At 40.7% G+C, this 14370-nt stretch overlaps 1 protein-coding gene across 4 annotated transcripts in view; it reads right to left on the bottom strand.

Annotated features, from left to right (window-relative positions):
- Positions 1 to 10199, bottom strand: part of inpp5a (inositol polyphosphate-5-phosphatase A) — a 185771-nt gene extending 175572 nt beyond the window's left edge. For all 4 annotated transcript variants that reach the window (XM_072678262.1, XM_072678263.1, XM_072678266.1 and 1 more), the window contains exon 1: positions 9708 to 10199. In XM_072678262.1, the coding sequence (XP_072534363.1) occupies positions 9708 to 9782 (75 nt within the window). In that variant the 5' untranslated portion in view covers positions 9783 to 10199. The remainder of the gene's footprint in view (positions 1 to 9707) is intronic.
- Positions 10200 to 14370: the final 4171 nt, after the last annotated feature.

The following is a 14370-nucleotide window of genomic DNA, read 5'->3' as shown; positions in this document are numbered from 1 at the left end:
AAAACGAATAACAACAAAAAAAAAAAGAAATTTTTTAGTAAAAAAAAAAAAAAAAGATTAGTTTAGATTTACATTTACTTTTACATTTATGGCATTTAGCTGACGCTCTTATCCAGAGCGACTTACAAGGTTACTCGTATTACAGAGGAGGGTCAGTGTAGTGTTAGGAGTCTTGCCCAAGGACTCTTATTGGTGTAGTACAGCATAGTCAACCAGACCGGGAATCGAACCCCAGTCTCCCACGTGGTGTGGTAGCTCACTGGCAGGTGATCTGGCGGTTATCTGTTGCGCCACACCAACCACACATTAATATACAAATATACAATATTAATATACAAATATTGACCAAAATAATGAGAAATCAACACCTAAGATTTACTCACTAAAATAAAATAGATTGATTGGTTTTCCATTTGATTCTCTTCTTTATTTGATTCACACTGAATAAGACATCTCAAATTCTTCCCAACTTCCCCAAAGACTACTTCAACTTCACTCATTCCTGAAAAATATTGGTCCTTTCCCAGGCCTTCCTGCGTTCACATTAATGTGCGGTCTGCCAGGCACTCACAGAAGTGGCAGACAACATCTGCCAACAAACTGCTCTAAAACAATCCAATGGCAAAGTGTGGGATCGCTCCAAGAACAGCACTTCACTATTAGATGAGGACTGATTTGATGTCAGGGGTTTCCCACTGCAGCTGAATCGCTTCAGCAAATGGATTATTCATCTCAGGTTTGTTGGAGAACTGTGCGCTTCGCTGTCTCTTGAGAAGGGCAGCTAAAACGTTATTTGCGTCAGGGCAGCATGTGAGATAGCACAATTACGACTGACATGGTTTGGAAAACTCCTTTAATGAGCTACCACAGCTTTAGCCCTTTCACTGAAGTTCTCTAGCTCTCCTCGTGCTAGGAAGCTGCCTGAACCTGTGTGACGCCAGCCAAAGCGTTTCACCACAATTTTCCACACCGCTCCTGATTTGCTTCAAGGACCAATTAGACGCTAGAGTCTGCATCAACTGCACAATGACTTCCTTTCCGAGTCAGGAACATGAACCATTACATCAGTTTCGGAAGCCTGTTGAAATGCGCACAGCCAGATCATGTCTGAAATGTTAGCTGTGATGGGAAATGTTTCCCCTGCAGTAGCTGAGCAGATTAGTTCAACCAGTTCAATCAGACTGCTCTATGATCTAAACCCTTAAAAAGACATTTCTCATATCACATCTCCGGCCTCTCCAGAGAGTCGGGAACAGATGCTGATTACTGCAGCATTCGATGTGGCTGCTTAATTCATCTCCTTTAGTCTGTTCCTTGGAAATTAAATTCTGCGTTATGATGAGGAGGTCGGGGAGGGGGAAGCAAAGAGCTAATAAAAATAGCATCATCTTTCTTTCAGGAAGTTTCCATCGCTGATCCACAGTCTGAGACACTCACCGGGCCACTCTTCGGCTCCAGATGGGAAAAGGGCTGACGTCCATTGTTTGTGATCAATTACTACTTCTTTTCAACATGTACAGACTTCAAAGACTGCAGATTTACCACGCTGACACTTCCTTCTTAAGGATGTCGAAGTGATTGACAGGTGATTAAAACATGGAACATCTGGGGAGCCTATGTGTATTAAAAAGAGCCTCATGTTCCACAAGTTCTCAAGTACTCGGTTAAACGTTCAAGGTGCCAGTGTTTGAATATTGAAATCACTATTTGGAAAAAATGCATAGGCCAGCATCCTTTATGTTTTATTGTTTAACAGGACTGTAAAACGTGACAGTATGATATGATAACTGTATATTACAGTTTGCCACTCCGAAAAACACAAGGCTAAAACATGAACGTGTTGCAAAGGATGTATTACCACGGACCATAGGTGATTGAGAAGGCAGAGGTTGCATGGTTTTATAATAAACTATAAAGATATAAGATATCTACCAGTAACTACTAGGCCTAGGAAAGAAACATGCAGGAAGATACATGGGGAAGATCTCCTGCCCTATTACGGATTCCTGTAAAGCTGCTTTGTGGCAAAGCCAGTTGTAAAAAGCACTATCCAAAGAGGTTTGATTTGATTTGAGCGATCAAAATGATTCAACCCCCAAATTCAGTTTATGAGCAAAACTGACAAACTTTCAGCTAACTAAACAAGAACAATTTAAATATACATTAAAAATATTCAAAAACAAACACTTTTTCCAGATTATAATAAGTACTGCAGTCTCATAATTCTTCAACCACTTCATGACAATCTTTAGTACTTAGTAGAGCACTGTTTTACTATCATAGCCTGCTGGGTTTTTTTTTTCAACATATGCTTTATTTGTTTCTCCACCAGACATACTGCTGATCGATAGGCCCGAAAAGTTCCAGTTTTGTTTCATCGCTTCACAGAGCAGAAACCCCAAACTTCTGTGAACCTTATGTTTGAATTGACTGTATATCTGGAAAAGAATGAAGCATATGCAGGAAAAAAAAAAAAAAAAAAAAAAACAACACCCTGCCTACAGTGAAGCGTGGTAAAGCGGTGGCTCAGTGATGCTCTAGGGTTGCTTTGCTTCCTTTAGCACTGGAAACCTGTAGCGTGTAAAGAGCAAGATGGCTATGATCAAGTATCAGGAAATCCTAAGAGATGTAGTGAGGAAGCTGAAGTCTAGGTGTCACTGGATCTTCCAACAGGACAATGATCCTAAACATATCCCAAAGTCCACCAAGGCCTGGTAGATTCTGGACTTAAACTACATAGAACATTTTTGGTGGGCTTTGAAGAAGGTGGTTGCAGCACAAAAACCCAAGAATATTAGTAAACTGAAGGCAACAGCCCATGAGAAATGGGCTAAGAGTCCTCAGGAACACAGCCAGTAGCTGGTATCTGGCTGTGCATCACATTTGCAGCAGATACTATGGGAGGTGCTCTACTAAGTACTAAAGAAGCTTGTCATGAAGGGGTTAAATAATCCTGAGACTGAAGGTCATTAAAAATGACATTTTGTGTTGAATATGGAGAAAACACTTGTTTTATTAGTTGTGTTGAGCTATTTAAATTGGGCTTAACTGGATTATTGCAAACAACTAAAAGTACATTTTGATAACCCTAATTTACAATGGGGGTGAATGTCATCAGCATCCACATTCTAATGGTTTGCTCTAGTAGCTCATCCGCTCATCTGAAGAGGATGCCTCAGTTACTTAGACACAAAAACCCACAACCTTCTCTCAGATATGTTTGAATAATTTTTTTTTTTTTATGTATTTATTTGATACATTTTGGCTGCTAAACGTTTCGGTTTACAGTCCTGCATTCATTCCAGATGTTTCTTTATTAGTACTTATTTATTTTACACCTCGCAACTTAGTAACACCTACAGATTTTGAAATGACTCTGAATGCACATTCCAGTCCCTTTAAAAGCATTCGTTTCATAAGAAACCATCTGAAATTGCTCTGTGGAACAACTCCCAAACTACATACTGCAGCTACCTCCCAAACCAGCAGCCAATCCTCCACGTCACAACTTTTAACTCCAACATTTAAGAGCTACACACCGCCCTGCATGCAGGCTGTAACTTCTCTACATGTATATATGTACATGTTCTGCAATAATGGCTAAAAATGATGGCCTTTTGTAGCCATGTGAATATTTTCTCAAAGTGAAAACAGGAACAATCTCACAATGGTGATATTCATAGTGTTGTACATGGTTAACAGCTTTAGGACATGTATACAGAGAAAGACCTTCTTTCAGACCACTTTTTTATTTAAATATTTATTTGGGTTGAGCAAATATAGCACTCCACTGGTTTTTGGCTGAGTTCGTAATAAAAACAGGGCACAAGCAGACTGAGCTAATGAGCTATCAAGGGAAATCAAGAGAGATTCAAATAAGTCTTTTTCTTCTAGCAACTAATATACATATACATACACCATTAAACCTCAGAATGATTCAGGCAAATGTTCTCTGTTGCAAATACAGGAAAAAAAAATGAATAAAACTAGACTGAAAGTGCACAACACCTACAGAATGACCTGTTGTGCACTTTCCCATCACCTAGCAGCTTGATCTTGATGTACCAAACCATATTTAACCAATTTAAACCATGTTAAATCTAGGGGCCATGCCAAGGGAACACCCTTAGCCACAATTAACTTACAAAGAAATATAATCACATATAGCCTCACATGTAAAATGGTCATACATGTGAAATAAATTGTCATGCGGCAAAACACAATTACATGTGATCAATTGTTTAAAAACCACAACTCTTATTCACATAAGGAAACCCAGTGATGCACAGCCTCTCATGGCTTATTGCTTTTACAAAACATCCACTACATGACATAAGTTGAAACCCCATTAGCCATTAAAGTTATTCATATCAAGAATCACAATGAACAATTATTCCCCTGAGTAATATAGTTCATTTACAATCAACGTCCGTCCTGTCCTCCAGCAACCATGGAGTCATTTCATGGTCTTTTTTTTTTTTTTTTTCCATCATATCATATATGGACATGTATTGCAAATGGGTAACAATATATTTTAAATACATTGGTTTTTATTCCAGAATGAATTTCACACACTAAAACGTATTTCAGAATATATTACCTATTTAAAATATAATGATTTTAAAACAGATGGGGAAATATTAAACACAGATACAGATTTTTTCAAATCATATGTATTTTGCAATGTATGTAATAAAAATATATTCGTTTGCCAATTTCATATAGGTACAATTTCTTTAAATTTACAGTTTTTAAAAAAATACATTTAAAATATATTTAACATACATTTTTGGCAATTTACATAAACTGAAAAATTCAAGTGTTCAAAATTCTAGTATTGATTCTCACCAATGTGATTTTTTACAGCAATATTTTCTGTGTAATTACTAGAAATATAATCTATAATCACAGCAGAAATGTCCAGAAAGGCAAATTTTGTAATGTCACAACATGTACAGAGCATTCAACAAGAACATACGGGATTGTCCTGCAACATATTCTTCTGATTGGTTAGAAGACTAATTTACTGAATATCTCTAATGTGGTTCTCATTAGCCTGGTTGTATAATGCAGCTAAACCCCTAATAAAAGTACTGATGTGTTTTTCAGCATCTTCTCACATTCTCAAGCACTTACGCACTTTAACATGCTGGCTTGGTGATGGCCCTCGAAAGCATTAGAACATTAGGATGTGGTGTGGTTTGTGGCATTCATCATGAAAATAAGGTAACATACAAATCTAAACTTCAAAGTAGCTTCACAACCCAATAAGTCAGACTTCCACATTTCCAACTCATCAGTATCAGTACTCAGTAAATAACAGACACCTCCTAAAGCAATACATAAGCCAGTCTAACAAACAAAAAAATGACTACCCTTAGTTCAATAGTCAGAGAAATATTTTGCAGATCATGTCATACAGATTTTGTAATAATCCTGAAAAAAAGCTTCATTTGCTTTGTATTTGAACAGGCAAGATGTCTCATTGCAAACACATGACAAAAATCAGAGTCTTGAGCTTACACATTGTCTGTCTCAAGCTAATACTCGAGAGGCTATGCATGCATGCTGGTATCCAGATGATTTCCACAGAAAAGCTCTAATATCAGAAAGGAAAAAAAGAATGAATCTGAACCAAATGTCTGAAGCAGAACACCAAGTGTGTGTGTGTGTGTGTGTGTGTGTGTGTGTGTGTGTGTGTGTGTATAAATAAATTTATTTGGATTTTTTTTACAAATTACATTAACATGTTTTTGTTCTTGGCATTAAGAAGTGCATTGACTAAAAAATCCACACTTCCACTGTAAAACACTGTACAAGGAACACCTTGAAATCAACAGCCTTCTGTTGACTACTGACAGGGTCTGAAAGCCAAGCACACTACAGGACATTACTTCAACCTGACTGAGACTTCTCTCTCACTCCTATGGCAGCTTTAGATGCAAGTCAGATATCAGCTGATTTCCATAAAGAGAGGCCCTTCATGTTTCCTGAAAAGCATTTAATGCTTTATGGGCATCACAGGATCTGTCTTGCTCGACACAGCTCACAGTCCTTGACAGACATGTCCTGAAAACGTATAGTCACCAAAGAGAAAAAGACAACACAAGAAAAAACTGTAGTGTTGAACTTTTTAAAATAGGAAATGGACATAAACACCCAGAGCCACTGAACACATACAGCACTGTGCTGCAACGCTGTCTGTAAAACACTAACTACATAATACATACAGGCAAACAAACACATACGTTGTCTATAATCAGAAAGTGCTGTCTGTCAGTAAGCTTACTGATATGTAGGCCAGAAGAAGGTAGCTAGAAGAAGCCAGGTTTGATTGTTGACTTCTATGTGCACCTCAGTCACTGTATTGATTTTTTTCCACAGTTTCAACAGCTTGTTTTGGTCAATACAGGACTGATTAGATAAACTAGGTAGTAGACGTAGAACTGTAAACACTGGGCTTCCTCAAGGAGAGCACACAGTCTCTCCTGGATTTAGCCTTGAAAATAAAGATGCTTCAATGCTTCATGCTTCACTTGTCAAAAATCTCTATTTCTTTAAATTGTAAAGAACCCTAATTTTATGTAAAGGTTCTTCGCCAGTGGACCTAGATATGTCCAGACAGCCAGGACTTTTACACAGTACTGTACATCACAAAAACTGTCATTTTACATAGTGAAGCTCTCAGCATGCTTATTCATATCCATATTTAAGATGTTCTACATGTATACAGATGTGTCTTAAAGGCAGCCCTTTTGACCTGAACACCGCTGGGTGTGTACACAGGCCGGTCAAAGGTCCCATTCACTTCAGGCCTGCACCGTCTGGGCACAAGAAACGCTTCAGCGTAACTGTGCAGGAAAGCACACAGCTCTTCCTATGCGTACACAGCCGTTTTAAGCCATGGTCATTTGTAAAGCGTCAGAGAAAAAACAAGGATATCTATAAGACATCCAAAGTTCAGCAGCCATGGCAGCAGCCCTATTTATAGCCGGGTGGGGTGGAGGGGTCCTCTATGTTTGGGACTAAAAGTTCACATGGGCAGGAGAGGGACACTTACACTCTGTTTACACAACATCTGAAAGCAATACAAGGTGCTTGTAACACACAGGCAGAAGCTTTGAGAACTTCAGTTATTGGGAAAAACCTCACCAAGGAAGAGCTGGGAATAAGAGAAGGTAAATAAATAAGAGAAGGGGCTGGTCAGAAGGGAGTGGTCAAGTAATATGCATGTTTTATTACATGCCTAAATTCTCATGCATCTGAACGCCTAGCAGAACTCACTGCACCAGCATCAGATCATTGAACCTGCAGCTGATCCCATAGGGATATTAGTCACAGCACACAACAACACAACTGCTGTAGTTTTACAGGCACAGAGTCAGACTAACAGAAGCAGAAGCGATGAGAGATGTGAGCTTGGGGGAAATGTTTCAGATGTCTGCAGGGCTTTTCACAATAAGCCATAAGATGCCAATAGAGGTTGGTGATCTGACCATATTGCATTGTTATTGTGATACATTTTACCTCGTCTTTCTCAAAATACACTCTTAAAAATAAATGTGTTACAAACGGTTCTTTGGACCCAGAGTGGTCCAGCAGAATAGGACGCTGTCACTATGACCAGAGGATCGCTGGCTTGGATTCTGGTTAGGCTGCTAGCCATGGGTAGCTGGGGCCCTAAGAGAGCACATTTGCTCTCTCCAGGGTGGGTAGATGGTGCTTTCTCCCCACATGACTTCAGTGCAATGCTGGCAGGAACTGGCGTCTGCTGGCCAATGCATCAGAGCCAATAATGCCCAGTGGTATTGAACTGGCGGTAATTCGGGAAAAGAGAGGTGACAGCTGGCCTGCACACGTGGCGGAGGAGGTGTGTGTCGGTCTTTACCCTCCCAGTGTCAGTAGCATTGCATGTGATAGGAGGGGGTATGTATGGGTGGGGTAACTGGCAATGCAAATTGGGGAGGAAATGGGTAAAAATGTTTGAAAGTAAATGGTTCTTTGAGCGATGCCATAGTTCCACTTTTGGGTCCATAAAACGTCACTTTTACATCAAGAGAAGGTTCTTTAAGCTTTTAAAGGATCTTCACACTCACATATTGCCATTACAAACATGGGTCTTTAATGGCTCCATTCAAAGAACCGTTTGTAGCACCTTCACTTTTAAAAATAAATCATGGAGATCACCAGTACTTATTACCATTTATTATTATTATTATTATTTACCACGTATTATACCACTTATTACTTATTTCCCACAGCAAATGAGTCCTGTTTAATTGGATGTAGGGTAACAAAGCAAATAAAAATAAATAAAAATCATCATACTTAAGTTTGACAGCACACACACACACACACACACATACATATATATTAGTGCATCTCTATACATTTCTGCCCTTACATGCCATCTGTCCATCCTACACTTCAGAGTTTGTGACTATATCCTAAATAATAGGTTTGTCTTGTAATTTTCTTTCATCATTTCACACCACCTGGAGTAAAGACACTTGCTGACACTTGCTATCAGTGCATGTAGGTGTTAATTTGATTCTTTTCATATTGTACAAACAAACAAGCCGGGAGCATGCCTTTCCCTCCGCTTCCTTACTTATTCATCCAGTACACTGCCAGTACACTGCCAGTAAAACAGCATATGCAGCACTTAATTAGAACAGAGGTCCTCATGTCCATTCCTGGTGGGCCAGTGTCCAATACAGTGCAGTGAATTACCAGCAGAAACACTCCTGATTTGTTTTTCTGAATGAGCTGATCACCAGATTTAGTGCTGGCAACCAACCTTTCAGGGCCAGCGCTGATGACCCCTGGGTCAACTGCATCCAATGGTAAAATTGCTCAATTAACCAGAGCCTCTGTCCCAAATGCTTTGCTTGCAGTAAGACCATCATAAGTGGTGGAGAGAGAGTTAAATTGGATGCTTGCTTCACCATTTAACAAATATATTTAAGAGATTTTAGAGGATTTTGGGAAACGTAGTCAGGGTCACTCCGATCATAAGGAGTCCGTCTTGTAAACAGAAGACCATGGGTTTGATCTGTGTTAGTCAGTCAGTGGTAGCTCAATTGTTAAAGCACGGTTTACTGATCACAGGGTTGTGGGTCTGATACCCAGGTCCTCCAAGCTGCTACTGTTGGGCCTCTGAGCAAGACCCTCTCTGCTCCAGGGGTCCCACAGCATGGCTGACCCCAGTTGGGATAAGCAAATGGTAGAACTGCATCGCACTGTACAAGTTATGGTGCTTACTGAGAAAACCCCCAGGTTGGGAATAAACATGCACATTAGGCTCCGAACATTTCCAGCAGGCCCTACTGCAAGCTGCAGCACTGCTCCAGCCAGCACATTCCCCACAGCTTCCCTACTAAAACTTTTCAAAAGTCCATGTTATGGAGCTTTAAATGGCAAGTTTGCCTGAGTGGGCCCAGCTCTGAGGCTTCAGCTCCAGGCTACGCTACGAAACGAACGCCTCCACACACACACATATATATATATACATATATATCTATATATACACACACACGCACGCACATATACACATACACACACCGAGCATGTGGATCAGCTGAGGGAGCTCGCTCGCTCGCTCGCCCGCCCTGACGGGACCAGGCACGCGGCAGCAGGCTCCAAAACAACAGCCCAAAGTGAGCAAAAGCTGAAAGCGAAGGAGACCAGGCGTGAGAGCAACTTACATCTTCGAAGAGTGATCCAACGTTGGCTGTGGCCAGCAATATTCCCGTGCCCTGCGATGTCACTTTCCCCGCCATAACTACTGCAGGATCCGAAACTGCTTGCTCGCGGCTGGAAACGGAGGAACACTCGGAGGAAGAAAACTCAGGCGTCTCTCGAGGCTGATTCGCAGAAAACGCTTGCTGTTTGAAACTGCAGTCGGCTCTTGTTCATAACTAGCCGTGTGTGTGTGCGTGTGTGCATCTAGCTGCGAGCCGAGGGGTCCTTGCTTGCTGCTGTTGATGTGAGCCTACTCTACTCTGTCACGTTTACGGCCATGGTTTAAAAAAAAAACACCAGAGGAGGAGGAAAAGTTTCCGCTTCTCTTTAATCCACAGCGAGCGCCGGGCTGTGCTTCATCTCAGCGCGGAGTGGTTCCTCGGCGGCTGGCTGGGGTAAAGTGGAGCTCCTCTCGCCCGTCAGCGCCTCTCGGCCACGGCCGCGCTCAGGCTGCTCAGGAGGATGGGCTCGAGTCCTGCACCGTCCTGACGTCACGCAGCCGAGGGGAAGATGCAGCTCTTAAAAGGGCAACGCACGTTTATTAGCGGGTCGAGAAAGCCTGCTTTGAGCTCGCCTAAATGATCTTTCAGTGCTATAGCCAAGTGGAACCCCGACTAAGTGTCGAAGTTTAGGATTTTACGCAATGTTTTAGAAAACAGAAAGCAAGGAAAGCTAGTTTTTAATTCAGCCAGTGCGTCTGTCTGCACTCTAGCTAAAGTGGACCCCGCTGAAGTCTGAGGTGACGGTGGACACTTTAAGAAACTCTCGTTTATTATAATTTCACCTGATGCTGAACAGTGCATTCTTTCTGAATGAGCGAAACTAATGACAGTAAATAAACTAACTACAGTTTAAAGTTTAAAGCCTTTTATGATGTGTAGAATTACATATACCAGTCCTTCATAGCTTTAAAACCACCTCCTTGTGTCTACACTTCATTGTCCACTTCATCATCATCCACTTACTACATAGGAGCACATTGCAGTTCCATAATTACAGACTGTGGCCTCCTTTCACCCTGTTTCTCAATGGTCAGGACACCACAGGGCCACCACAGAGCAGATATTATTTGGGTGGTGGGTCATTCTCAGCACTGCACTGACACCCTGACATGGCGGTGGGAGTGTGTTAGTAGTGTGTGTTGTGCTGGTGGTGGTACGAGTGGATCAGACACAGCAGTGCTGCTGGAGTCTTTGTCCACACTGTGTCCACTCACTGTGCACTCTATTAGACACTCCTACATAGTTGCTCCACCTTGTAGATGTATTTTGTAATGTGTGTTGTCATCCTCTAGATATATATTTCTGGCTGATGGACTGTTCTGAGTCCAGCAGTGATGCTAAAGTGTGTTTAACAGTGTATAGCTACAGGTAGATTCACTGTGGGTATTTTTTTGCACATGTCAGCACTATCATTTCACTCCTTCTGGAGTAATGGCACTTGTCACTTTGCTATCAGTGCATGTAGGAATTCAATAATCTCACAGACACCTCATATTGTACAAGCAAACAGGACTAGAGCAGGTGTCCTGTACTGCATCTATACTTCCCTTAGAGCAGGCCAGCATATGGATCACTTAATCAGGACAGAGGTAGTCAGTCCAACACATTTTGGTGATTTCCATCAGAAATATTCCTGATTGTTTTTTTCTGAATGAGTTGATTTAGTAGGCACATTAGAGCAGGTGGAATTAGGGGGATTACAAAACTGTGCTGGACACCAGCCTTTCAGGACCTGCACTGATGACCCCTGGGTCAGCTGCATCCACTGCAGAATCCAGAATGGAGCCAAAACAAATGTAAATGCAGAGTAAAATTGCTTGTGTGTATTTATTCAGATTTGTTCATTATTATATTTTATATTCAGATGTATTCATGTTTAAATGAAATCTATTTCATTGATTCATTCCTATCAGTTAGTGGCAAATATAAGTGCAAATTGTAGGTAAATCAAGTAACTTAAAAAGTAAGATGAAATTGGCGAAATTGGTGACTTTATCAATCAAATCCTGTCAGACGAGCAAAAGGAAACACAGCAATTTAATTCCAATAAATAACATCTAATAACTCTATAATAATATTGCTTTTAGTGGGAAAATTATTATTCAGGACATAAGACATCCTTATCCAGTATTACCTAACAGATCGTCCCTGATTATCTGAAAGTTATAATAAGGGACCGCTAAATCCTCTTTTAAAGCAATAATAGTGACTGATCACAGGGCAAAGAGCTCATTTGTGCTCCCTCACATCCTTTCCAGGTTGGAAGAGTTCCTCTCTAGAGTCAGTCTTACTGCCATACTGTCTGCGTCCAGGTCATACTATGAACACACATGTGCAGAGTCTGTCATGTAAGCAGAACAATAGTGGAACATGCTACACAGAGACCATCTTCAGCCGTATGAATCCGATCTGTTATATTTAAAGTGGGTTGCCATAGCGATGAAGGCCCTGAATTGTGTAATTGATGAGTAAGAGGTTTGTCTCCTGTTGCTGAGGCTTGGTTTTATGCATTAGGCTATATGGTCAAACATGTCTATCTCTATCTCTTTCCATCTCTATAACGACCCCTTATATTTACTCATTCTCTCTGTCAAGCACTCTAGTCAACTTAATACAACTTAATACAAAAAAAAAATCAATACTAATATACTGAAATACATCAGAATCTACCACTGTATTGTTTATTTGGATTTATTATAAGTGGCTTAGTGGGTTTATTAAATAATGGAAAAAAACATTACTTTGCCTTTTCTTAGAAGAGTTTTACAGAGTATATACAGTCCAGTGCATAAGTATTTGAACAGTACACCACCTCAGTGGATTTGAGCCATTTTCACATGCTTAAATGTAATTGGACAAACTAACATAATTACAAGTATTAGGATTATTTCTAATGTATATATGGATGCAAGTCCTCTGCAGTCAATGACTGCCTAAAGTCTGAAACTCATAGACATTGTAGAATCACCATGCAAGACATTGTAGAATCCTCCCTTGAGATGCTTTCCAAGGCCTTTGCTGCAGCTATCTTCAGTCCCTGCTTGTTTGTGTCTTTCTGACTTACGTTTTGTCTTCCATAAATTAATATTGGGTTGATGTCAGGTGACTGCTCTTGTGTTGCTTTCATGGTATGTTCTGTGTGGTGAAGAGCACTGCTATGACTTGTGAAAAAGTGTAGCCCCTCAAAATAAAGCTGAAACTTCACACTTCAGTCACACCATGACTGCTTTATTCCAAATCCATTGAGGTAATGTACAGCAGCATACTTATGACCCCAAATGTACAGTGTGGGACCTGTGAATGTGGTGACATTACAGGAGAACGTGTTTTTAACTTTAAATGGACGTTCATGTAAATTAAGAATTTATTCCAAGTAATTTAGAGCATTTTCATTGGCCCATTCATCCAGAATTATTTACACAGTATATAGAGCAGCTACAGGGTTCAAACCATGGAGAAAACTACAAATGGACAAAAATACAGATGGTTATTAGGTTATTATGGTTATACAGATAGTTTGTCATTGGACAGCAGAGATATACATATGTGTCACATGTGCTAATCTTTTACATTTCTACACTGCAGACCTCACTGAGCCGGTTTAGCCGAGAACAGTAGGACTTTTCACAAGTTGCAGGCATTCTTGTGCTTCCATCAATAAATGCCTCTGACTACCTGTTCAGCAACTTACAAAGCTCTACTCATTCATCAGTGCTCTTTTCAGCATTTCTTTACAGTAGCATAAGGTCTTAAGGACAACCAAAGACAGCCATGAAAGAACATGTCTGTGACTTGTAGCCAACAGGTAAACTAATAGTTCAGAATGCTCTCACTGAATGTTAGCACACAACCTGGTTCACTGACTGTTATTAGTATCTGGGCCCATTTTAGTGCCACTCCTTGCTATGTGACATTTTTTACTGCGTCACTTGCATTAGACTAGAACTGCGAGTCAACTGAGAGCTGCATTTCCATGATACCCCACAGACACAACTCACCTCATCACATTATGTCCCCAGACTGGAGTACTCCAGTGTAGGGTTGGGTGGCATAGTGGTAATATGGTATTTAGGAATTATGACAGCATCTCCATATGAGAAGGTTCTGTCTAGCACACGGCCACAGTTGCTCATTCAGCCATGTGCGTTTAAGAGACCCCACAGGTTGGGGGGCTGTGAGAGCTCATGTGATGTCACATTCAGTTGGGGAAAAATTAGGCCTGTGAAAGCGGCGAGTTCACTGAATAGCTCAAATAATTCCTAATAAAACAGAGCAAGCAGACCTGGATGAACCAGTCGTTTGTTTCCAGAAATGGAAACACATGTCTACATGGTTTCCGTGGACGTAGTGGGCTGTTAAAATAGAATTAAAGATAATTCAGTCTGTGTGATATGATGCTTTATCCTCAAAAAGGGAGCCTCAGTTAGCTGAAATACTATCTGTACTGTGCTGGTTAGCCTGCTAGCTAACTTATCTAGTGGCGTTTCTAGCTTGTATGGCACCCTGGGCGATCCTTCGCTTCAGCACCCGACACCCTCATCTATTTCTTAGTCTTAGTTATTCACTATGATATCACTGACATTTGGCTGTGCTGTTTAGCACCACTGACAGGTGAAGTGAAAAC

Source organism: Salminus brasiliensis, chromosome 4, assembly GCF_030463535.1.
Source record: "Salminus brasiliensis chromosome 4, fSalBra1.hap2, whole genome shotgun sequence".
NCBI lineage: Eukaryota > Metazoa > Chordata > Actinopteri > Characiformes > Bryconidae > Salminus > Salminus brasiliensis.
Note: the sequence above shows the minus strand (reverse complement) of the source record. Positions and strands in the feature narration are given on the sequence as shown.